The sequence below is a fragment of the Nothoprocta perdicaria genome, unplaced genomic scaffold, assembly GCF_003342845.1.
Source record: "Nothoprocta perdicaria isolate Ctin4 unplaced genomic scaffold, notPer1 scaffold_338, whole genome shotgun sequence".
Lineage (NCBI taxonomy): Eukaryota > Metazoa > Chordata > Aves > Tinamiformes > Tinamidae > Nothoprocta > Nothoprocta perdicaria.
In genome coordinates this window covers 312258-335238 of record NW_020455575.1, presented here as the reverse complement: position 1 = coordinate 335238, position 22981 = coordinate 312258, and the positions used below count along the sequence as shown (strand labels likewise).

General features: G+C 37.9%; 2 protein-coding genes across 3 annotated transcripts in view; one reads left to right on the top strand and one right to left on the bottom strand.

Annotated features, from left to right (window-relative positions):
* The window catches only part of TPR (translocated promoter region, nuclear basket protein), a 32979-nt gene extending 26882 nt beyond the window's left edge, over positions 1–6097 (bottom strand). For both annotated transcript variants that reach the window (XM_026043746.1, XM_026043747.1), the window contains exons 1-10: positions 5947–6097; positions 5126–5230; positions 4574–4647; positions 4016–4112; positions 3581–3684; positions 3160–3324; positions 2333–2425; positions 2129–2209; positions 1040–1127; positions 422–562 (exon numbers count right to left, since the gene is read on the bottom strand). In XM_026043746.1, coding sequence (XP_025899531.1) covers positions 422–562; positions 1040–1127; positions 2129–2209; positions 2333–2425; positions 3160–3324; positions 3581–3684; positions 4016–4112; positions 4574–4647; positions 5126–5230; positions 5947–6097 — 1099 coding nt within the window. The remainder of the gene's footprint in view (positions 1–421; positions 563–1039; positions 1128–2128; positions 2210–2332; positions 2426–3159; positions 3325–3580; positions 3685–4015; positions 4113–4573; positions 4648–5125; positions 5231–5946) is intronic.
* A 615-nt stretch (positions 6098–6712) lies between these two features.
* ODR4 (odr-4 GPCR localization factor homolog) lies at positions 6713–22735 on the top strand. Its single transcript, XM_026043741.1, has 14 exons — positions 6713–6793; positions 7113–7241; positions 7688–7819; positions 8224–8319; positions 9735–9841; positions 10712–10748; positions 10836–10976; positions 11520–11615; positions 11929–11994; positions 13238–13366; positions 13956–14046; positions 15561–15746; positions 20335–20427; positions 21615–22735. Exons 2-14 carry the CDS (start codon positions 7143–7145, stop codon positions 21680–21682), a joined length of 1341 nt encoding a protein of 446 aa, XP_025899526.1. The 5' UTR covers positions 6713–6793; positions 7113–7142; the 3' UTR covers positions 21683–22735.
* The last annotated feature ends 246 nt before the right edge of the window (positions 22736–22981 follow it).

Genomic DNA, 22981 nt, shown 5'->3' with positions numbered 1-22981 from the left:
GATTTCATACCAACAGAACTGAACCAAGGGGTGTTGATATGATTTAATCTTAAAAAAACTTGCCCTTAAATTTATGTTTAAGAGAGAGAGAGAGTATGTAACAATATTATCTTCAAGACCTTCTCAATAAATAAATAAAGCAATAAATGCAGGGTGATTCAGCGTCAAGGAAACACCTCTCTCCCTATTTTCTTTGAAAAGAAATGTCAGACGAACATGAGAACTTCCAAAAACATTTTGAGAGAAATGAATTTTCTGAAGGAATCTTTATTTATATTTGTATAAAAGCTTCCTAATGCATGACTAGAGCTGACCAAAGACAAATCACGAATAATGCACTTACTTCATTTAGAAATTTTAGGACAGTCACATTGTGAAAGCCTGATGCTTCACACACTCAAGTTCCTAATGTTACCCCTACCTTTTCGTTTGGTAGCAGATAGCAAGTCGTTAGCATTCTCCAGCTCTTTTTCCAGCTTACTGATCTTTTCTCTCAGTTCTTTTTCCACTGCAGCTTTAGACTCTTCCACTTCAGCCAAATGCTCCTGCGTCGCTTTATTAGCTAAAATTAAATCATAAAAAAGTTTGTATTTTCTTTATAAAGGCTAAAGTTTGCAAAAACACCTTACATTTTGCTTTAGTTTCACAGGCCTGCAGATGCTCACATTAATACATCTGTACCAGGATAGAAGTAGCAACTGATGAATATCATTTTGGGTTAGGAAAGGGATAAAAATATCTACTCTCCTTAATTAAAATGAAATCTAAATGAAGAAGCTGAAGATACATCTTTGCAAAATTAGGTCTTCTCACCAAAATGCAAAGTAAAATCTCCAAGTACATTTGAGGACTCCCTGCCAAATAAATTCAAATAGTTGGGTAAAATTTTTGTTATATCTGATGCTTCTTCCACCTATGCCCCCAATCTAACATTTTCTCTTCCTAAACACCCCCATAACTACTTTTCACAATAATGTTGTTTCAAAGGAACATGAACTAAGGGTTCTTTTACATTTGCCATTTCTCTCACACAACTTACCTTCACCTGCTTCCTTCAGGAGTTTGTGTAATTCTTCTACTGCTCCTGTCAGTTCATTACTCTTCGCCTCCGAATCATCAGCAGCACTCTAAATGCAGGCATTTTATTTAACATTTTATTACACTGTGATAGCAAATATGTTTTTACTAGAAAGTCCAAGCTGGTTCTGAGTATAAAATTCACTAAAACCAGGCAATTCTGTTTGCACTTTGCTTAACTCTCCCCTAGATCCAAACTCCCCACCTGACAGCTACGTGTCAGACATTGATTTGATATGACAAGGCCAGCTAACATGTAAGTTTATACTCCCTTTAGCTGTTTATAGCGAGTGCTGGTTTTTTTCCTATAGTGCAAAAAATCATTTGGAAAAATTATTGTTTTGTTCATTCCTAAAGAAATCATTTTTTTAAGGAATCCTATAGGAAATCTAATTCTTTGCTCCCCGTTGAAAGACCTCACAGGTACAAGACTATAGTACCTATTTTTGCAAGTCTATGCAAGACAACAAATGATCAGAGACAACACTAGCAAAGTTGATTGCACTTCTACTAATCAGTGAACTTCAAGTTAAGCTCTAGTGGGGTAACATTTAATCTCAATTCTTTCAATCTTTTTCAATCTCAATGCTTTCAAGTAAAGGCAGCCAGTGAACGGTATGCTAGGCAAAGGATAAATCTCTAAGCCCCTTCAAACCAACGCTTAACTGAAGGAAGCTCTATTCACATTTATACAAAACATGAATTTAGAATTGAAGGATTCTACCCCACATAATGCTAGCTGAGTATAATATATATTTATAAACTAAAGAATATTCAATTCTCCTCTTCAGCAGGTTTGGTCCTAGTAAACTACAGCAAAAGGTTTTCACTCCCTGAGCTGACACAATAGTAAGAATTTGTTCCAGTTATGCTCATTTCAGGTGACACATGACATTCAGTCACTTATCAGATCCCTGACACTTGCAGTGTTCATTTCAATACCTGGTCATACCAGTTACCCAAATGAAGATACAAAAACAATTAAGCTTGAAATTCAGATCCCAGAATAATACAACATACTAATACAACACACACCATCCACTAAACTTACCTTATACAAATTGGATAATTTAATGTGGGCGTTCAGCTCATTGTGGAACCTTTCCTCCATACTAGCTTGCTGTTCTTTCGCCTAGGGAATTAAAGAAGAGGTGGAACAGGGAAGCATTCAGATATTTCCATTTCACTTTTTTTTAGCTGTAGAAGCAACAGAGTGACTGTCATTCTCTCATATACACACTTCACATTATCTTACCTCCTTCAATTTACTCAAAAGGTCTTCCACACGTTTCTGAAGATTTTCATTTGATTGCTTTAAGCTGTTTACCTGTTCTTCCATTCTGGAAACCTGTTCAAATAGTAAACAAGAGTAACGTACAAATTTGTCTTGAGAATTCAAAACTTTGGAAAACACGTACTTCACTGTTTTCTACCTTAAGATGACAAACAAGCAAACAGCAAAACAAAAAGAGCAAAAAGATTACACTTCTAACATTCTTTGCTCCCTTTGCATGCAGCTAAATTGAACAAGGAGATTTCCCAAATAGTTCAAATTATATATATGCAAATAACCTCTCTTGCTGGGAGCTCTCAAATGAGAGGAGACTATTCCAACAATTGTAAAAACAACCACTGAGGTACCTAAACAAAAGCAGGTTTAGTTACCTCAACCTGCAGGAAAACAAAAATACTATCACACGTAAAATCTAAAGAGTGCTAAATCAGGCTCTGTTGCCCACTCCCTATTAAAAAATGTACTTCTGTACATTTTAACAGCATTTTACCATTACATCCTTGGGTTATCAGCAACTCAAAAGTTTTCTGGTTTATAGTTTATAATTAAAATGAGATAAATGTATATATCATTTATCATTAAAAACTATTCTATTTTAGATAATGGTAACTATGTGCATTCTTCGCAAATCACAACCTAAAAGAAAGCACAACTCCTAAGTATTTGTAAAACACACACAGATTTTTCTCCCTTAAGCTGAGCATTACAGTAATTGCATTAACTCAATTATTCAATTAATCATGGTATTATTGATACAAAATAGTCTGAACAATCAGGAACTCCATTACCTCCTCTTTCTTGTTCTCCAAATTACATTTAAGCTCCAAGATCTCATTGCCTTTTTCTCTGGCAGTATGTAGGAGTTCATCTGTTTTGGCTTTCAACTCTGTGTTCAGCCAAGTGTTTTGATTCTGCAGTAGATCTTTTTCTTGTTCCAACCTTTTTTCACGATACTAAAAATAAATTTCCACAATTAATTTTATCAATTCCATACAAAATAACCTATGTACTAAGCTCAGACCAAAAGTAAAATTACTGCCATTACTTTTATAATAAGACCTTTTGTCATAAATAACAAGATAACCATTTAAGTGGTCTGACCTACTTTAAAGTTACCAATGACAAAATAATGATCACCTGATATGTAAATAATTATTTTTGATAGCATCATCATGTTAACAAGCACAACAGATATAAAACACTACTCACCTTCACAGAAACATCTGATGTTTGAAGTTCATCTAACTTCAGCTGAAGTTTCACCTTTTCTGTGTTTGCTTCTGTAAGTTTTTCATTTAGACGCTTAACATCCTCTGAGGAAAGCAGGAGAGATACCAATATAAACAAACCAACAGCAAAACTATAAATTTTACCTATTGGCTAGGTTTAAGTAATAATGTAAAAATGAAGACAACTTTGTATAATTTTCTGTCTCCAAGGTAAGCACTGTTTATCAAAACACTGCACTTTATGACTTGCACATAGCTTTCTACCTACTTCTCTGCCCTAAACTACATCCCTCTTTCTGCTAGTCCACCATCAGGCACTGCCTACACAAACTGGATACTGCACCTAGCTCTTCTAGGAAATCTTTTGCTTAATATAAGGCTGTGAAATTTTTTGTTAATATATTATTGACCCTACCATTTAAATGTTCAACTTCCTGAGATCGTCTTTCACTTGTTCGAACCAGATCTCTCTTTTCAGCTTCCAGTTCTTCTTTTTCTCTAGTTAGACGGCTCTGAAAAAAAATGCAGAAAAGCACTGAAGGAAGGTGATTAGTTCTCTTTGACAGTTTATAGCCATTATTTATGTTTATCATTACAGAAATGTGTGTTAAATAACAGCAGGCTATTCCAGCCAAATACAGCAGCTGAAAATTGATATAAGATGGTTCAACAGCAGCAAATGGAATCAGCTCGAGTTGAGTATAAAAGCGCAGCTCCTTTCATTGCTTCCATTACATTTAGAACATTCAGTTTGAACACGCCACTCCCACTGGCTTCAAGTTTCCCTGTCCAAAGCTTTCAGTAAATCTAAACTTTATTTTCCTAAACCATTGTGAAACTTCTGTTTCAGTTTCATTTTTTTGCAACTCAGGTACTCATGTAGCAACAATCCAAATGGGAATTTCATTTTATTCTTTGTCACAATCAGACAGGTTAGCCAGTATTTGAACTTAGAGCCTACTTCCTCCTGTACCTGTATGGCTGTGTTTCTGTCCTGAGCAGCTTCAAGTTCTTTATTTTTCTCATTCACAGACTTCAACTGCTCATCTGTTGAATGAAAAGAAATAACAGTGAGGAAGCTCCATTTTAATAGCACTCATGCTCCAGATGCAATCAAGTTGTTTCTCTCACGAGCAATGAAGAGAGGGAAGAATTCTAGATCTCACGAAACAAAAACCCAATAAATGGATTAGGTGGTATGAACAGTACTGTAGCAAATTAAAGGAGCCATTGAGAGCAGATGTGTTTATTCGCAATATATCAATATATAGCATTATTTTACTATTATTCCAAAGAAACACAACTTTTGTGGTTTTTTCTTATTAAACGAAATTTAAACTCCCCACAAACTTTGAATGAAAAAACACAAGACTTTATTTGCAGAAATAACAAGTATGAAATAACAATCATGAAGTGATTTTAAATTTCTACTTCAAGCTTTAAGCACTTCAATATAACACTGAATTACAAAATAATAATAATAAAAAATAGCTGTCTGATTTTAAGAATGTGCATTTATACTTACTAAGTTTTTTAAGCTCCTCACGGAGAGTCTGACATTCCTGTGTCTCATTTACCAGCCTCTCCTCACTCTGAGCCAGGCGCTTTTCTACTTCAAAGTACTGTTGCTCTGCAAAGCAATGCAATGTGATTGTGCTTAATAAACACCTTCCCTCCTCTCTCACGAGAAATGACAGAGAATCCTGCTCATTAGCAACTCTGTTAAAGAACAGCACTTACCAAGGCAATACAGTAAAACAGTAATACTACAGAAGAACTGAAAGAATAAATGATATGCTTTTGGAAACCAAAGAGAGGGATTTCTACGTTAGATTAACACTGCTTAAAATGCATTATTAGAACTAAAAAAAAAATGTGTCTTTGTGAATATGTACCATAATATAAAAATTTGACTTAGCTGTGGTGTTTTTGATTTGGCTCGAGTCAGTTCTATTAGTGCAGCTGAACAGGGCGGGCTCGGTTACACCAACCTAACATTTCTTGTAGAGTATTTCCATACCGATATAGCCACGACCAGGCAAGCCTAGGTGTCGCGGAAGGGGTTTAACAAGCACTTCTGAGGCAGGACTCGTGCATTTTGTTATTTTATAATGAACGAGTAACTGCGTTATGGAGCTGCGCTGGGAAACGCTCGATAAACCCGGACCCAAGCTGCCTACGAGGCACGGGCGGCTTCTATAAAATCCCTGAGGAATTTTCCCGCACTCCCACGCTTTTTAACAGCACCTCCGAGCCCCAAAGCGGATCCCCCCTCCAGCACGCGGGCCACGAAAGGGACGGGCCCGCCGACCCCGACCAGCGCCGGCGCGGCCCCCCGCCACTCACCGCTGTCCACCTTGAAGCGCTCGTGGCGGGCGCGGAGCCCGTCGATCTCGCTCTGCTGGTCGCCCAGGAAGCGCTCGAGCTTGGCCTGCACGGCGCGGGGCAGCTTGCCCAGCTCGCCGCGCTCCAGCACCTGCTGCAGCACCGCCGCCATCTTGCAGGCCGCCGCGCCCGCCCGCCGCCGCGCCGCGCGTGCGCGCGCAGGTCTGGCGAAGTTGCGGGCTACGTAGTTGGCTGGGCTGCGGGCGGGACGCTGCTTTCGCCATTTTGAGAAGGGCTTTTAGGGCCTGCTGGCGTGTCGGAGGGGACTCCAAGGAAAGAAAGGCGCTCCGGGGGGGTTCTAGGCAGAACTCGATGCCTTTCTAAGATATTTTGCGCGCCTGGGAGCTGCGGTGCAAGAAAGCTGGTGCTTCCGCCACACGAAGCGTGGCGGCGTTGGCGTGACGCCGCCCCGCGCGCCCGTTTCCCGCGCTCGGAGCCCTGTGTGGGGCGGTGGGAGCAGCGCGCGCTGGTGACGTGGCGCCGGCACCGCCTCCCGCGCGGCCGTTGCGGCCGTTACGGGGCCGGCGCAGGTGCGGGTGGGGCGCGGCGGCGCCGGGCCTGCCGGTTCCGCCCGTTAATCGTTGCTGAAGCCTTAAATCAAAGGCGGGAAAGCGTTTTGGGGGAAGCAAACGTTGTCTTCTCTTCGTTCGGGTTGTGTGGTGCTTGCAGGGGGCCCTGAAGGCGGCTCTTGGGAGGGGGAAGCTCGCTGCTTGGCGTGGAGGGGCAGGTGTGGGGTGTATAGCACGGCTATCGAGGAGGAAGCCCAACGCGGAAAATGAACGGTTCACTCGCAGGTTGCTGCTGAAAGGTGATGTAGCAAAAAAATCTTGCTTGGAAGTGTTGTTTTTCTTGCTGTTGGCATGTTTGACTTGATACTTCCTTTTGTTGGCAGCTGTTCCACCCTTTTATTCAAATACAGCTCTAAAAGAACCTTTTTTATACTATAGAATAACCTTATTTTCATTTCTTTATGAAAATCTTCAGGTTTTTAATCTACTTAACTAATTGAATGTTTGATGGCAGTTAAAAACATATGCTTAGTCCCTTTTTCCTAAGACTTCATTTTTTGTGTAGTCACTGTAGCACATGTACATTCTTTAACATTGTATTTTTTTTTTCCTTTATAGGTTGAAGCTACAGTTTTTAAGCCTGCAATAATGGGTAGAACTTACTTTGTGGAGGAGGCTGTTGGGAAATATCTCTCAGACCTCAGTGCAAAACAAAAGCCTTATGTCACAGGCCTGCTAATAGGACAGGTAAGTTTGTGTTGTGAAGAATTCCTTGCCATCTTTGTTCCTAGGAGGCAGCTCCACTGGCTTTTATCATTTGGGTTAAGCCTGTGAGCATCACGCCTAGCTTGTGTAAAGCAGAAGAAGAGAACTCTCACGAGAGAGGACTTCTGCAAAATAGAACTTCATTATTAGAAATCCTTCTACAGTCTTCTTTAAAAGTATGTGAAACAAGAAGTTGAAATAAACATTTTAAAGATTCCACTTTCCTTCAACAGTACTTTAAGGCAAAGAAAGGGAGGCATTTTTGGCCTTTAAAGCAAGGGAAATAAGAGATTGTTGTTACTATATTTGGTAATAGATTTCAACTATGTGTTCTGTTAAACAGTCCTTACAGTTCATCTATACTATGTACTATTTCAAACTTGAAATCAACCTTCTATCATCTATGTTTATATTGGTGTTTTCTGTAGTGTTCCTCTCAAAGAGACTATGTGATTCGGGCGGTTCGAACCCCTCCAAAGGAAGAGCAAAACGAAAGCACCATAATTCCTTCCAAGCTGACGTCCATTGATGAAGAGTGGGTAACTGCCCATGCCAGCCAGGTATGGCAGTACGAGCTAATGAAGGCGGTGGGAAGATCAGAAATTAAATGAGAGATACAATGTTTGTCATCCCTTCTGTAATGAGACTGTAATGTAAAGCATTATCCTCAAAGCAAAGGAACCTTCCAAGGCATTCTCTGAGTAATTAAACCAAAGTATTGGTATTTACTGTTTTATAAGTTTATGATGAAACAGGGGACTTAATAGGCTTAAGAGATAAAAGTTGCAAGATATTCCCTTCCTCTATTTCTTGTACCAGAAAATGGGACATAAGAAATGTACCAGTGGAAAACACTCATACTTACTGTTCTGCATGCATAATTCTTTTATGGGAAAGTCATGGTGTATCACACAATTCTCAGATCTCTGATTCCTACTAGCATGTGTGCATTTCTGTTTTCAAGGTTTCCAGAATGCTTCCTGGGGGCTTGTTAGTTCTTGGTGTCTTTATTATTGCAGCTCCAGAACTGGCAAAAGACAGTCAAAACGTTTTGCGCAAGGTAAGCAAAGGCTTTCTGGAGTAAAGAAATTGATTTTTTTTATGGCTAACTGTGGTTTTCTATTATTGTTTTCTTTTTTATATGCTTGTTTGGCTTTAGAATTAAACTAACAGAAATGTTCTGGAATGATTTTTATAGTTCTGAGGCCCATTGAAACTTCAGTAATGGGTGTCTTTTGGGACTGTACCACAGCATGGATTAGCAAACTTTCTGTTTCTCTGGTGTTTGCTTCTGCAGTAGTATTTTCTTGAGGATCTCATTATAGTTTTACTAGAAATGTAATACTGTGCCTTAAGGAAAATCATGCTGCTTCTACTAAGTCTTGAGGTAGAACTGTTAATGATTGCTGAAGCATTATAACTTTTTGATTGACTGAATTGTTTAGATCAGTGGTTTTAGAATAACAAGAGGTGTTTGGTTTTGTTTTCTTGATTCTATTCTAGAACACTGTTTACCTTAAATGCTTACGATTACATATAAAAAATATTTTGAGCATTCTGTTGTCTGATAGGATTAAAATGCATTTTTGATATTGTGAAATCTGCCATATGGTAGTGTTTTTGTTTTTAAGTTTCTATTCTGTTGGTATAGGTTCTTTTTTATCTATTTCAGGAGCTAAGCCTAAGCATAGTAATTTCAATATGCAAACTCTTCAAAGCCTTAGGCCCAGAATTCAATTTCAGTGCTAAGATGTGTTATTAGGGCGGTATAATCAAGTCTCGGTTGTGGCTGAAGCTAGTAGTCAACAACAAAAGATGAACAGCGTTCAAGTAGTCAGCAGTTGTGCAATTTAAATTTGTTCCTATTTTTCTGAACTTTTTCACACCTATCTTTCCAGATTCTCAAGTTTTAAGCATAAAGCTGCAATATTTCCTAAAGAATGCCACTTGAAATGCACAGGCTGAATGTTGTTTCTTTTGCTTGAGTGTACAGATTCACAGAATATTTAAGGTTGGAAGGGACCTCTACAGATCATCTAGTCAACCTTCCTGCTCAAGCAGGCACACCTAGAGCATGTGGCACAGGGTGGCATCCAGGCGGGTTTTGAAGACCTCCAGAGTAGGAGACTCCACAACCTCCCTGGGCAGCCTGTTCCACTGCTCTGTCACCCTAACAGTAAAGAAGTTGCTCCTCACCTGGAGACGGAACTTCTTGTGCTTCAGCTTGTGGCCATTACCCCTCGTCCTATCGCTGGCCACCAGTGAAAGGAAACTGAATTAATGTTGCCCAGGGAACTTTGTTTTAGAGTACTTGCCTTGGAATATATGTTAAGAATTTCTTTAATTGGCTTTTTAAGATATAAGGTCTATTACCAGTTCATTGTTCAGCTTTAGAACTTCTGGACAAGGTTGTTCTTGAAGAATTATAGCACATCATTTGTACAGAAAATTCCGTAATATTTTTTTCATCTTTAGCTCATCTTTTCAGTGGAAAAGTCTGTAATGAGAAGGCGCCTTTGGAAAGCTGGTGAGGATGATATCTCAGACAGAGCAGCTCTTCAAGTTTGTTCTACTACAAAGAAGTATCCTTTTTTTCAAGAAACTTGATTGGTTTGGGCTGCTATCTCCATCTAGTTTCTCTAATTACTTTTCAAAAGAAGGCTGTGTTAGAAATGAGTTTTCTGTGCATTAAAATGAATGGCTGTATCACATTTGGCAGTAACTGCTAGATGTAGAAGATGTTGGATGAAAATGTATATGAGCAGTCTTTCATGATCAGTAGACAGATAGAGCTGTTCTTTCTTCTTTCTTCAGTATTGGGATACAAACCAAAGTTTTGGGCTGGTAGATGAGGTGGGGAGGAGGAAGTTGTTTGATTTCACATAGGCATAAATCAGTAAGTTGGAATTAGGGAATTTTTTGTATAGGTGTAAATAGACCATGGGTCCTCTTATTTCTCCACAATTGTGGTAGCTTTTCACTATGTCTTACTGAGTTGCTTTGATTTGCCTAAAAATAAGGAAAGCATCTCAAATACTGGATAACTTCTTGAGCTTGCAGCTACCAGTGATAGTCATGGAATTGGGAAAGTTGCAGGTATGCGAGATCTGTGCTAGTGTAACAGAAGAAAGAAATTTCTCTGTAGGGAATGGGGAAATACAGGGAGAAAAAGTAAGGCTTTTCTTAGAAGGGTGAGAAACTAGGAGATAAGTGCAATGGTAGTTCTTGCTGTGCATACCTATGGATCTTAATGTATCTGTAGAAGATGAGACATCATCACTATGATAGTTGGAGTTTACAGCCAAATATTTTCCACTTTTTTACACTTAATGAAAGGTGAGAGCTTTCTTCAGAGCTTAAATTAGCTCAAAAATAGTTAATATAAGGGAGAAGATAATTACAAAATGATTTTTTTTTGCTTTTTATCCAATCTTTTTCTTTAAGTACCAAAGAATAGTTTGTCGGACTTATGATGTACAAGATCCAAAGGTGAGCTTGTGCTGCCTGAATGATTCAAAAACGTTCCTGTGAAAGTGTGTTATATTGGGACACTTTCTTGCTTCTTCTTTCTTCTAGAGTTCAGCTAAACCAGCAGATTGGAAATACCAGAGTGCTCTGTCTGCTTGCTGGCTAGCTTTGGATTGCACAGTGAACGTTAATATTCACATTCCACTTCTTGCTACTTCACCTAACCATGACTTGGAGAAGAATACTAAGGTAACCAACCAGCTGCAACAGTGTTAGTCTTGTGCTTATTCTGTGCTTCTGTTTTTCTCTTGTTGAAATTGAGAAATTCTGTTGAAACAAAAGCTAAGATTTTTGAATATACATTATGAGTGCAGGAATAGGACTAGCAGAGTGTGACAGCTGTTCATTTTATAAATCTTGTATGAAGCTAGTGAAACATGGTCTGTATTTAAATATATTGAGAGCTTTCCTTCTGTTGTGCTCAATGTTGTGAGTTTCCTGTGCTCCAAATAATTAATATTTGTCATGGTGATCCCAGCTGCAGTTGTGAAATTCTGCTTCCCCTTTGAAAAAAGTCATGTCAGGTTATAAGAAGAGTATAGAAAGCTTTCAATACAAATTGGCTTGATGGGCCCCATCCTTCAACTATTGTTCCATACAGATTTTTCAGAGACTTCTAAAACCTGTTGGAGTAATTATTGAAACATATTTCTGTAGTTTTCTGTCTGATATTGTTTATCCTCTCTAGTGAAATTATGTATCTTTTATGAGATTTTTGTCTTTTTGTTTAAGAATGGATTAAATCGGTGGTCAAAACAGATAGAGGACAGTGTGTTTCTGATCAATGGACAAGTCAAAGATAATGATACAGAACTACTAGAAGGTCTGGTGAGTAATAGATGTGCAGTTCAGAACCTGCAGCCTGATAAGAGGCACTGAAGGTCTTCTGTGCAATATCTGTTGGTCTAATTGGCTCTATTAATTGTGCTTCATTGAAGAGCCCAAATTGGGATTAAACGTTTGATTGCTACATAAATCTCTATTTTTTACTGTTATTCCTTATTCTCATGGATGCCTTCCATATCTTAAACCTTAAATACGGACACATTTTAAACCTTAGGGAGGGAGACTGTAAAATACCTTGACAGGATGGATTTGAGCAGGCTTTCATCTTTCATATGTCACCTTTATTTTCTCTTAGAAAAAGTTAAGAGGAAGTACTCAGTCCAGCACTCAGTTTTCTGATGTCAAAGTTCTTACACAATTGGTAAGTATTTTGTGGTTTTTAAACAGCGAACATAGAAGTTAGTTTACAATAGAATAAGAAAATAACAATGTTTAAAATACTGTCTAGAAATCCAGTTTACTTTAAGAGTTTTCCCCCTGGATATTGACTCTGAAACTGATTGTGGACAGTTCCACGTGCTTCCTGTCTGCATAATCTTAAAGGATAGGGTAGATTTAACTACTTAATTGGACTGTAAGGCTCAGAACCTGTGTATGTTGATTTCAGTCAATCTTGATGGTCAAGTTTACGAAGTCTCTGTCTTGATGTGTAATGGCCGGGTATCCACTGACCTGGATACCTTCATTAGAAGCACAGTCCCTAGTTTTGGTCTAAGATACAGATCCTGTAGGCTGAATCATAATCCAGGGCCTTCAGGTCTGTGTCAGGAGTTTTCTGTAATAGCACGGGAGGTAATGGAGGTGCAACCTCTGAACCGAAGTGTTCCAGTCTAGGTTCCAAAGTCAAAATGTGTCTAGGCTTTAGTTTCTAGGCTTTCTGTACAATGTGGGTCATCTTAGTTTGGTAGGTTGTAACTGCAATCTCCACATAGTTAATTGCCTCACATGAAAGGAAAACTTTTTACCTTAAGAAGTTTGTGTGTTCCATGCAGAAGTTGTCCCTATTTTCCTTTTGTTTTAAGATGATGCCAACCATTAGTTCTCTTAAGCCTTAAAACAAGGATGTTACTTTCTTTTCATGTTAACTCTTGAAAATGTCATTTTCATATTGGAATCCTAGTTAGGTCTGTGAATCTCTTGTCTCTGCTGCAGAAAAATCCCCACGTTTTGAGATTTCCTGGAGCATTGCATATATTCTCATACCCAAATTTCATTTGGGTAATTAATGCTTAATATGACCAAATTTAGAACTTATTTGTTGCTGAATGACTTTGAAGATACTCTAGGTTTATGCGTTATGTACTAAGTATATGAACTTCAAGGATAGATGCCAGATAGTAATACTAATATTGGCAACCAGTCATGGAAGAATTTCATAAGTTCTGCAGACAGAAATATTTAAATCATAGAAATGAAGTGTCTGGAAAAATGTGGTTTACATAATAAGAAATTTTCTATCTTAACTAACAAAGCTAAAAATCAAAAGTGTGCGTATATGAAGTTATATGTAAACATCTTAACATATGCTATAAGCTTTTAATGTTTGCTAGCCATGCTGTTAGCACCTAGCAAACAAGATAAACTGAAACTTGCCTGTTTTTCAGTCCCAGGGTTCAAGCCGTAGGTCAACAGCTACGGTCCAGGTCTGCAGTGGTTCCATAAATCTCAAAGGTGCTGTGAAATGCAGAGCCTACATCCATAACAACAAGCCAAAAGTTAAAGAGGCTATTCAGGTAAAGTTGTCATTGGAGACTTTTTGGAAAACAAAGTTGTCATGCTAGTTTTCAGAATGACATGATATAAACAGGAGTCTAAATATTCTCTGCCTTGGAACTTACGGATTGTTTTAGAATTCACTTTTGTGTGTATATCTTCTCTTCCTTTTTTTTACTTCTAGCAGATAATAACCTTAAGTAGAAGGCAGTATCTGTTGAATATTTATAAAAAAAATCAAAGTTATGAGGCTTCCAAATGACTTTAAAATTAATAAAATCCTGCAAACTATGCTTTTGTACATAAGGCATTTTTAAAGAGATTTTGTACCTTACTGAGTCAGTGCTTTGTGAATTTTCCTAAAATGTCCAGATGTTGCCAATTGCTACTCTAATAATAGTGAATATTTCCTCTACTATTTTTTGTTCTTGTTCTTAATGCTTTTGATGCTAACTTTTGTCACTTCGTTGTTTTTAGTTCTTATTTTGTTTCCTTTTTAATATTCTTTGAAAATGGGTTTAGCCTACGAAGGATACTTTCGTTCTTGTAGTAATCAAAAGCACTTTGGATGTTTTTTAAACTGCTTATGTTCTTGCTTTGTCTTTACAGGCTTTGAAAAGAGACATAATAAATACCCTGAGTGATCGTTGTGAGATATTGTTTGAAGATCTCATTATAAATGAAGGACTTGACAAAAAAAGTAGGAACTTGAAGAGAAAGCAAGTTTTTCTATATGCAGTATATTGTGCTTCTTTCGGGAAATTTTGCTAGTGTACTGAAATCTCACTGTACAGTAGGACAACAAGCAAATATCACAGTTTTGGGTTTCAGTCATGCCCTTTTTGGTTCATGCCAAGTCTAGTCAAGTTCAAATAGGTTCCTTGGTATCACAGTTTTCATAACAACTTTTTGTTCAAAATTCTGACCGCAAAGTGTACTCTTACTTTATTGCTCACTGACTGTGACTTTCTTGTAATTAAAATCTTGCTGCAGAATTTTGGCATGTAACTTAACGCTTATCAAAAAAAATCAGTGTAGTAGTGTTTCTGTAGACCTTCAAATTAAAGAACTGCTAAAACTTAGCAAGAGTATAAGAGTCAGTTGAACAGAGCTTTGAATTGTCAGCTGTATTGTGAATGCTTGTTGACAAATTCTGCAGGCTAGTAATTCATGTTCATTAGATACAGCATTGTGTATGTGACTGGCATGAACAATCTGTTTTTCTAACCAGCTGTATGGAAATTTAAGCTGTTGTCTCCTGATTTCTCTTCATCACATTTCGTTTTACATGCCTGGTGTCGTTTAAATAGATCATACATAATTTTCAGCATCATGAATTGCTGGACTGCTTTAACTTGGATTTACAAAGGCTAGGATGCAATGCAAACTGATTTTATGAAAATAAAACTTAACCTTGATCATATTAAAAAATTAAGGGGAAGCTACAGGAGTGTGTGTGTGTATAATCAAATGAAAAGTCAGTTTTCGTGCCTTCTGTAAAGGAAAGCTTTTGGAAAGTCAGATCTTTTGTGGTGATTTTGGTAAAAATAGAAAAAGAAAAAAAAAAAGGAGATGGGAGCAGGGTGATTGTATAAAGAACAATTCGTCTGCAGGACTATCGTTTGCTTTAGGATAATGCATTTTTATGATATTTTAAGTATATTATACAGCATTACCCTGTAATAATAATACGGTATTGCCCTGTATTTTAAGTATATGGGGTAATAAAAAAGCCTTCTAAATAATTGCTTTTAACTAGTCATCCAGTCGTGATGCTGGTATCTTCAAATGCATGCAGTTTTTATTTTCCTCTCTAGGTGGCACTCATAGTCCATAGTCCTAAATGTGGCATAAAACAGCCCACTGATTGCAGTTCTCTCTGGTGCTGAAATAATGGGTTTTTAGTGTGCACTCTTATCTGCAGTTTTTGCCAGTTGTTCTAAACATGATAAAAGATGTAGTGAACATCTCATGGTCTGCTTTGGAGGTCTCTGCTTTTGGAGAGAGTACTGTAAAAGCATAAATCTGTATCATGACAGCCAAAACTTTCATGCAATGGTAGCAAATAAACAAGCCATGTCTAAAATTGTCTGTTACATGGAAAACCTTGAGCAGTTCTTTTGGAATAACTTTGAGGGCAGAGATGAATGAGAAATCTTATTGTAACCAGCAAGGACTTCGTTTAGATTGTATTTTTTTTCCTTCCCCTTCTAGATTTTCAGAGGGAATATCGTGTTTTACCTCAGAGACTATTTGTCCCTGTTGCTGGATCCAGTGTGATGCTCAGCGATTATAAGTTTCGTGATGAGGCCACTGGAGAAATTCAAGAACATTTTGTTGAGATGTTGGACCAAGCTGTACAAGCTGAAGATATCCATATAGCAGAGGAAGCTAGCACAGGTAAATACAATATCTGAGAGCCAATTTCAACTGCATCACAAATTGTGCAAATGTTGACCAAAGACATACCTTAAGTTTGTCCAGATAGGGAATGTTGTGTTTAAGTTTAGTATTTCATATCTCAGAGCTTTATTATACCAATCAAACTACACTTTAAATGCGTTTGTGAAAAATCATGAGGGTTCTCACAGTTCCTGTGGTTGGTTGTGCCAGAAGTCACTCAAATATCTTACTGTTTCATTGACTGTATTATCTTTGCAACCATGGTTGCTGCTCATGAGCTGCAGAACGTGTGTAAATATTTAGTTGAACAAAGTTTTTGTACTTTGTGAGTGAATTAGGGGTCATCTTACTCTGCAAATAAATTGTAATAAGTCTATAAAGCTTTGTATAGCAGTTACTTTTAGTAACTCAAGTTTGCTAACTCAACAGTAGTTGAGTAGTTCTAGTATTTTAAGTTGCAATAGTAAGTTGAGTGTTTCAGTCAAATCTACTGATTTTTCTAGGAAATATTTCTTTTATAATTGTTAGTAAGAAATAAACGCATTTTCCAGGGAGTCAGGTAAAAGCTGACGCTTCCCCCACAACCCCCTCACCCAAGCCAAAGTAGTAGTCTTCCTCGTTTGGGGTGTGTTAATGTTTGGATCTATATGTCAAATACGTTTCATAAAATTGAAGTGTGCTGTTCATGGAAAATGGAAGAAAATTGATGGCTTTTCACTTTCTATTGAATGTCTCTTATGATCTGACTTTGAGACTGTTGTATTCCTTTTAATACAGATATTTTTCATAAACAGGTTATTGCTTTTTTTGAATTATCTGGCTTACGTTTTATTATACAAGTTTGACCTCAATGGAGGTGTCAAATTTGTAACTGAAATGTGTTTTGTAAAACTACTTATGGGCTTCTGTAGGCAAGGTTTTCTCCTCCCCCCCCCAATCTAAATGACTGTGATTTGAGGGCTACTATTTGATATCGTAAGTACAACCCCCCACACATACCTTATCAGATAAGAACAACAAACACTATTTGATGTTGGTATTTGAGGAGGGAAAGATGGAAATTCTTACTGTAGGCTTGCTGTGTAAGATAGACTGATTAATAATATTTTACCTAACCCTCTTGTTTATTTGGGAAGTTTCTTGAGTTGTTCAGTTTCAGAACTAACCATCATTTTATTGGTTAGCCATAAGAGTTTATGTCCTATAATTTAAGGATAACCGTAATATTCTTAAGGCTAAGTATTACTCTGCTTTAAGGAATTAGTATCACATACGGAAGTAAATTAATATTGCCGTGGCATTGAAGATGTGCTTGGGGAGAAGTGATGCAGTTAACAGCTTTGTAGCTTATGTAAATATGAATAACGTTGGGTAGGAGGAGAGCGTGCCACGACCTAACAGTAACTCGTCACAAGACTTGATGCCACGGGCACGTGTGGGATGTCCAGGTAGCTCACAAAATGAGTTTGTATATTTTTGTAACTTCCTGCCTATAAAACTGGGTATGGAGGGGTTATTTTAAGCTTTTTATATAAAGTAATGCCTAAAAGGGGAAAGGTAAGAATATCCTAAGAGGATTTCAGGGGAGGAAAGAAGAAGGAAAAAAAAGTGCTTGGCCTTGCACCAAGAAGTTTCTCCCTGGAGCGAATTCTAACAATGATGCTGCTAACATGCTATGAGCTCAGTGCTGTTTGCTTCTGGTAATTATTCTTAGGGAATTATTAACTTGTGACTTAAAGTACCTCTTCACTTTTATTAATGCTGATAGTCATTCTAGAAGTTAGGCTCTTTAACTGTGCAGAATGCACTCTGCGCTGTAAAGAAAGCTTTAATTTAGTAGTTTGTATTTATTAATATGAAATATCTGAGCATTGCTGGAACCGTGATTGTATGGTTTAATGGTAGTTTGGCCTTTCTCTCGTGGAAATGCATTATTCTAATAAGTATCGCCTCTTTCTGAAACCGTAGAAGTATCTTTAACAGTATTTAGTATTCAGTAATGATTCAAAAGAGCTAGTGAATTTGTGTGTCCATCCTTGAAATAAGAAAGTATAAAATGCAAAAATTTGAGCAGTCTTTTTCCAGTAGCGTCACTTTGATACTGTCTAAGCACTTGAAAGAAAATAAACAAACCTTTGTTCCAGTCATCAAATCTTTTCAAAGCAGCTTCTATTCCAAACATGAAGTGCTAGTCAAAATGTGTGCAACATGAAGTGCTCTTTTTCAGTTGTGTTTAGGATACACTGCTGCTGTCTCTCTGCTCTCGTAATTCCTCTTTCAGCTTCCCAGGGAGGTCACTATTGGATTGTGCTTTAAAAGCAACTCACAGGAAAACAGAAAGTCAAAACTGGCCTATTATGATTAAAAGATGTAAATAGCTTTGAGTGGAGTTTCAAGGTTTTTAGTGCTTTAGTTCAGGCAATTGAAAGCACTCCTTTTATGATTGGATTTACTAAATCCCTTGGGTCGGTGGTAGGCCTGAAATAAACTGAGTAGATGAGTATAAATCAGATTTCAGTAATGGTAATCTCTTGCCCATCTTTGTTAGCAACTTCAAGAATTAATGAAGCTTAAGGATTGATTTAATTCATAGTAGAAAGTGTCTGGATTTAGAAACTTGTCTTACTGTAAAACTTATTTATTCTATAGTTATGCTAAATATAGGTCTTCTGTAACCTAATGACGTATGTGTCTTTGGATATCTATCTTTTGGCTGAGTTGAGGGAGAGAAAGGTTTTGCTTTCTGAAAACAATTGAACGTTGCTGCCTTGACACATAGCTTTGCATTTTACCTCATAAGGAGTACAACTTTTGCTCCAAAACTTCAAAAGTGTATAAGGACATGACACAAGCTGCCCTACTTCCACCTCAAAACTAAAATATAAAGAAACTGGCTTGGTTTGGTCTTCAGAGTTGACAGAAGAAAGATGGTCGACTTTTCAAAAAGAAAGATTCTGTTGTAGAGAATTGAAAACTTTTGTTGGAAACTTTGGTTCCTTGTGTACTGTGTTCCAGTTGCATATTTCAGCTCTTTTAGCTAGGTAAGGGGACGTGGGTGTGTTTTTGACAAAAACCCACTAATAAAAGAGACTTATTGTGGATATGTAAGCCTTGGAGGTATGAGAGTGTTTGTCTCAAACAAAAACATCCCTTGCATTCGGTTTTTATGTCCTTGTTTTTATTATATGTGTGCATGCAACCTTCTGGAAGACCTCAAAACTCTGTTCTTAGAATAGGAATCTCCCTCTCCCAAAATTTCAATTTGGACAGTTGGGTTTTTGACTTTGGAAATTTTTAAAGCTGCCATACATATGACTCATCTAAGATGACAGACACCACCTCTCTGATCACAAATCTAGATTATATGTTCTCCCCATGGCTCATAGTATGATAGAGAAAGTACTTGTCTGAATCATTTTTGTATGAATCATATGAGGGATGTGCCTTGTATTACTCAGCTATGTAATTTGTAATCTCTAGGTGGTTGACAACCCCACATTTTTATCAAATCGATTTTCCAAAGACTTCTACATCTTTAGATATGGTACTGCTGTGGGTGTTGTCTCCATTTTCTGAACCGGAAGAGTCCAGCAGGCAGTTCTGTGTGTCTCGGCATGCCCAGTCCGTCCTTTCCAAGGAAATGCATCTCTCGGTGCAGTAACCCACTTAATTTCACTTTTTGCTTCTCCAGAATAGAGCTGCCGTAGAAATGACTTAGCTGTAAACAGAACTTCTGAGAGGTGAAGCTATAATGGGCTGCTCTAAGAACATAAGTGGAAATCTAAGACCTTTGACCCTCCACCACCAAGTGGCCTCACCACTAAACTGCATAATCCGAAGTATGCTTGCTCTGTGAGGAGCAAATAGGAACAAGTTCAGCTAGAGGATTTAAGAATAATCCCTTTTTCTCTCTTGCCCCCTCCAACAACCTGGCTATAGCCAAGTGATTAGAAAAATCTTGAGAAAGGCAAAAGATACAGCTTTCAATCCCATCAGCCTAGGAATGGTGAAGCTCTCTTACATTCTGGCAGAGTATTCTAGGAATTTAGTAGTCATTTCAAAAGAGGAATGGAGCCTCGCTTTCTGTCTTGAAAATGTGTATATATAAAGTATCTTAATATAGCCCTTGTGACTATGAGGGCAGGGAGATGGGACTTGCTCTTTTAGTGGCAGTGATAGTTCCATGTAGCTTGCACTCCTGGATAGATTTGGCTTTGGAAATAAAACTTCCATCTTGGAAGTTACTTAATGGTTAATTTTGGTTCCCTTTCTGAAGTGTCTGAGTCTGCCCAGGTTATGTGAAGGGCATTGGCTATGTAATTAGGGACAGGGTGCAGAGAAATGAGTTTGAAAGTGCGACTCCTTCCTTGCTGAGTGTGTGTGTTTTCTCTCTCTGTGTTATGTAGAATAACTTTATATCATGTTGTTGCTGCTGTGCCATTGCTACTGTGATAGAAATCTTTCTGCCATGTATATGCTTTATAAAGTTCATGAGCATTTCGTTTTCTTTTGCATGAATTCAACTGTAAAATGCAAATGTTAGCTTTTCACCCAGTGTTTATTTGTTCACTTGATCTCCATGCAGTTGATATTTGTCCAGCTACTGACAACACAGATGACACACAACAAAAACAATTGACAAAAACAACACTGCTGTTGAAACTTCAACAAAATATGGGTATGTTACCTTCCTGATTCTGCTATGGCAATCCAGGAATTACAGTGTGGTTTTTCAGCACCGTTCATTCTCACCGCGTTTTTATGGGGTTAATGCAAAATCTTAAGCTTTGCTATTTGTGATTTCACTCAATAGGTTATTTCTAGAATGTGCTCCTGCTTGAGTTACACAGACAGAGTCTTTCCTGGAAAATCAGAACCACAGCTAAAGTTTGGACAAAACCAGTCATCTTATGCAACTTGCTTGCCTTTGAGGAACCACCAGCCCTGTTGCCCTGCACAAGGAGAAGGAGCATGGTTGAATTGCTCCAACCAACAGGCATCCTTAAATTGGTTAGGGAGTCGTTAACTTCTGAAGCTTACCATGCATATGTGCCTGAGTATTGGCCTCAGCAATCTAGGGGAGAGCAGTGGCAAAATGTTCCTCACGCGCAGCTTCTTGATGCTGGCTGGTTCAGGTCTCATGCACTTCTCTGCTCTTGGCACAGTACTCTGAGCCTTGGCTGTCTTGTCTTATTGAAAGACAGTACCAATAATGTACTTCTAGTTTTTCTGTATTCAACAAAGCAGCAACATTTTGCCGTTTGATTATTCGTAAAAGCAAAGCATGGTGACTAGAAGAATAATGAGAAATAATACTAAATGAGTCCATTTTGGATGTAGCAGCATTTTGCCTTGAATCATCAGTCTATTTTGCTTTTTCCCCAATATTGTGTACTCAACATCATCACTAACAGGCTTGTTAATAGAAAAGTGGGTGTTAAGCTATGAAGACTAATTCAGAGGCCTAAGAAGTAGGTGTAGTACAACCCCAAAACCCATCAATCTTGTTTCTGTTTGAAGTTGGTTAGTTATTTCTACTAGTCTTGCCTTGTGGAATTAAGCACTGGTGTGGAGTCAGTGCTGTTACTTTGTGGGCCATGGCTTTGCCAAGTTGTTCCTGAAGAATGTAGTCCCCTGGACTTTGGAAGCATCATACTCCCATTGGAAATTTCCCGTGGAGCTTATATAATGCAATTATCCTGCATCATAGCTTTAGGTTTAGGCTTAACAGTGGTGCACGGCTTTTTGGGGTGGCTCTTATTATTTCTGTTGCTGCATTTCATTGACCCTGCCCTCCACACCCTAGCCAGGGATGACTGTGCTGCCCTTGCCACTCACTGAATGCATTTCCTTTGTCATTTCTAGGTGTGGTAATAGCAGCTGCAGTTGCAGTCTTTGCATCAATCTTCTCTTTTAACTACTTCAGTGACTAAACTCAAGCAAAAGGAGCCTCATGGAAACATTGACCGGTAATCACGCTTATACAAGGTGGACGCATCTGGGTTTGATGTCCTAGTAATTAAGAATTGATGCCTAAATATCACCAGTTAGGTGTGCAATATAAATTATAATGATACATCCAGTTATCTTGTTCCAGCATGCAGTTATGATAGGTGAATCAAGTTTACAAGAAGTTAACTCTCCTTATTTGTGCAAATGATGGTAAAATAGTATCATATTCCAATAAAGTCCCTTATATCAAGATAGAACTTACACTTTCTTCCTCACACAGTAAAATAATGTAATACTCCTGTTTTTCACAGTACAGTGTGAAAGATAGTAGTAGTGGAGTTACTTAGTGTGGCAGTTCTTGCTTCAGGGATTTATTTGCTGGATTGTTAATTTAGCTAGCAGGAATCTCTTCTCATTGAAGTTCATTGGGAGAAAATGGACCTCAAATTGCTTAAGCAAATATTGGTTAACTGGCATAATAAGTACACAGATTTCTAGCAGTTTTAGTTTTCTCTTAAACTAGTTCAAACTGTAAAAACTTTTGTTTAAGACCTGCAGAACCCGGAAGTTGGTGATATGTTAACTTTACTCAGATGAACTTCTGATAAGAATTTCTCTGTTCACCTCCTGGTTCAATCATCATCTTTCTCTTAAGATATCCAGTATTTGAGCAACAGCTATACAAAGGCAGTTCCAATAGATTATTTAGCATTATTGCAAGTCTTCGAAACTGTTAAGCAGAATATTTAGAATATAAACAACATATCCAGGAGAATATCTCATAATGGAAACAGATGTTAAGAGGTAACATTGTTGTCCCCTTGCAAGGAAGAGTGAGGAAGGTGAGAAGTGTTCTGCTAAGTTAACAAAGATTTTCATGTATGAAATGAGCTGTTTGGATCTGAATTATAGTAGAATATAATTCTAAATTCTAGGATTCATATTTTTGGTGTAAGTGCACTGGAACACTCAAATACAAACCCTTAAATTCTACAGCATAATCACTTATGTATTGGAATGCTTCTAATAAAAGACACCTCTGAGGATGATGTCTTTTAAATACTATTCTGTTGTCTGTGTATTTTTTACACACATTCTGTACAACTCTGCTTTTAGTACTGTGATTATTTTGGAACAGTGTGGATTGCTTGTATTTGCTATTGCTCAAGTAGAGCTTCCCAGGAAAATGAAGGCTACTGTGGAGAAATTGTTTTCAGGTAAGTCCCTCAGCTGCTGCATTTTCCAGGTGCATGTTGTTTTCCATGCAAATGGATAGAATC

Excerpts from the sequence above, each read along its gene's own strand:
- ODR4 (XM_026043741.1), top strand. The coding sequence starts at position 7,143 with ATGGGTAGAACTTACTTTGTGGAGGAGGCTGTTGGGAAATATCTCTCA. Across the intron at positions 10,749-10,835 it reads ATGATGTACAAGATCCAAAG|AGTTCAGCTAAACCAGCAGA; the intron begins GTGAGCTTGTGC and ends TCTTTCTTCTAG. Across the intron at positions 13,367-13,955 it reads AAGTTAAAGAGGCTATTCAG|GCTTTGAAAAGAGACATAAT; the intron begins GTAAAGTTGTCA and ends TTGTCTTTACAG.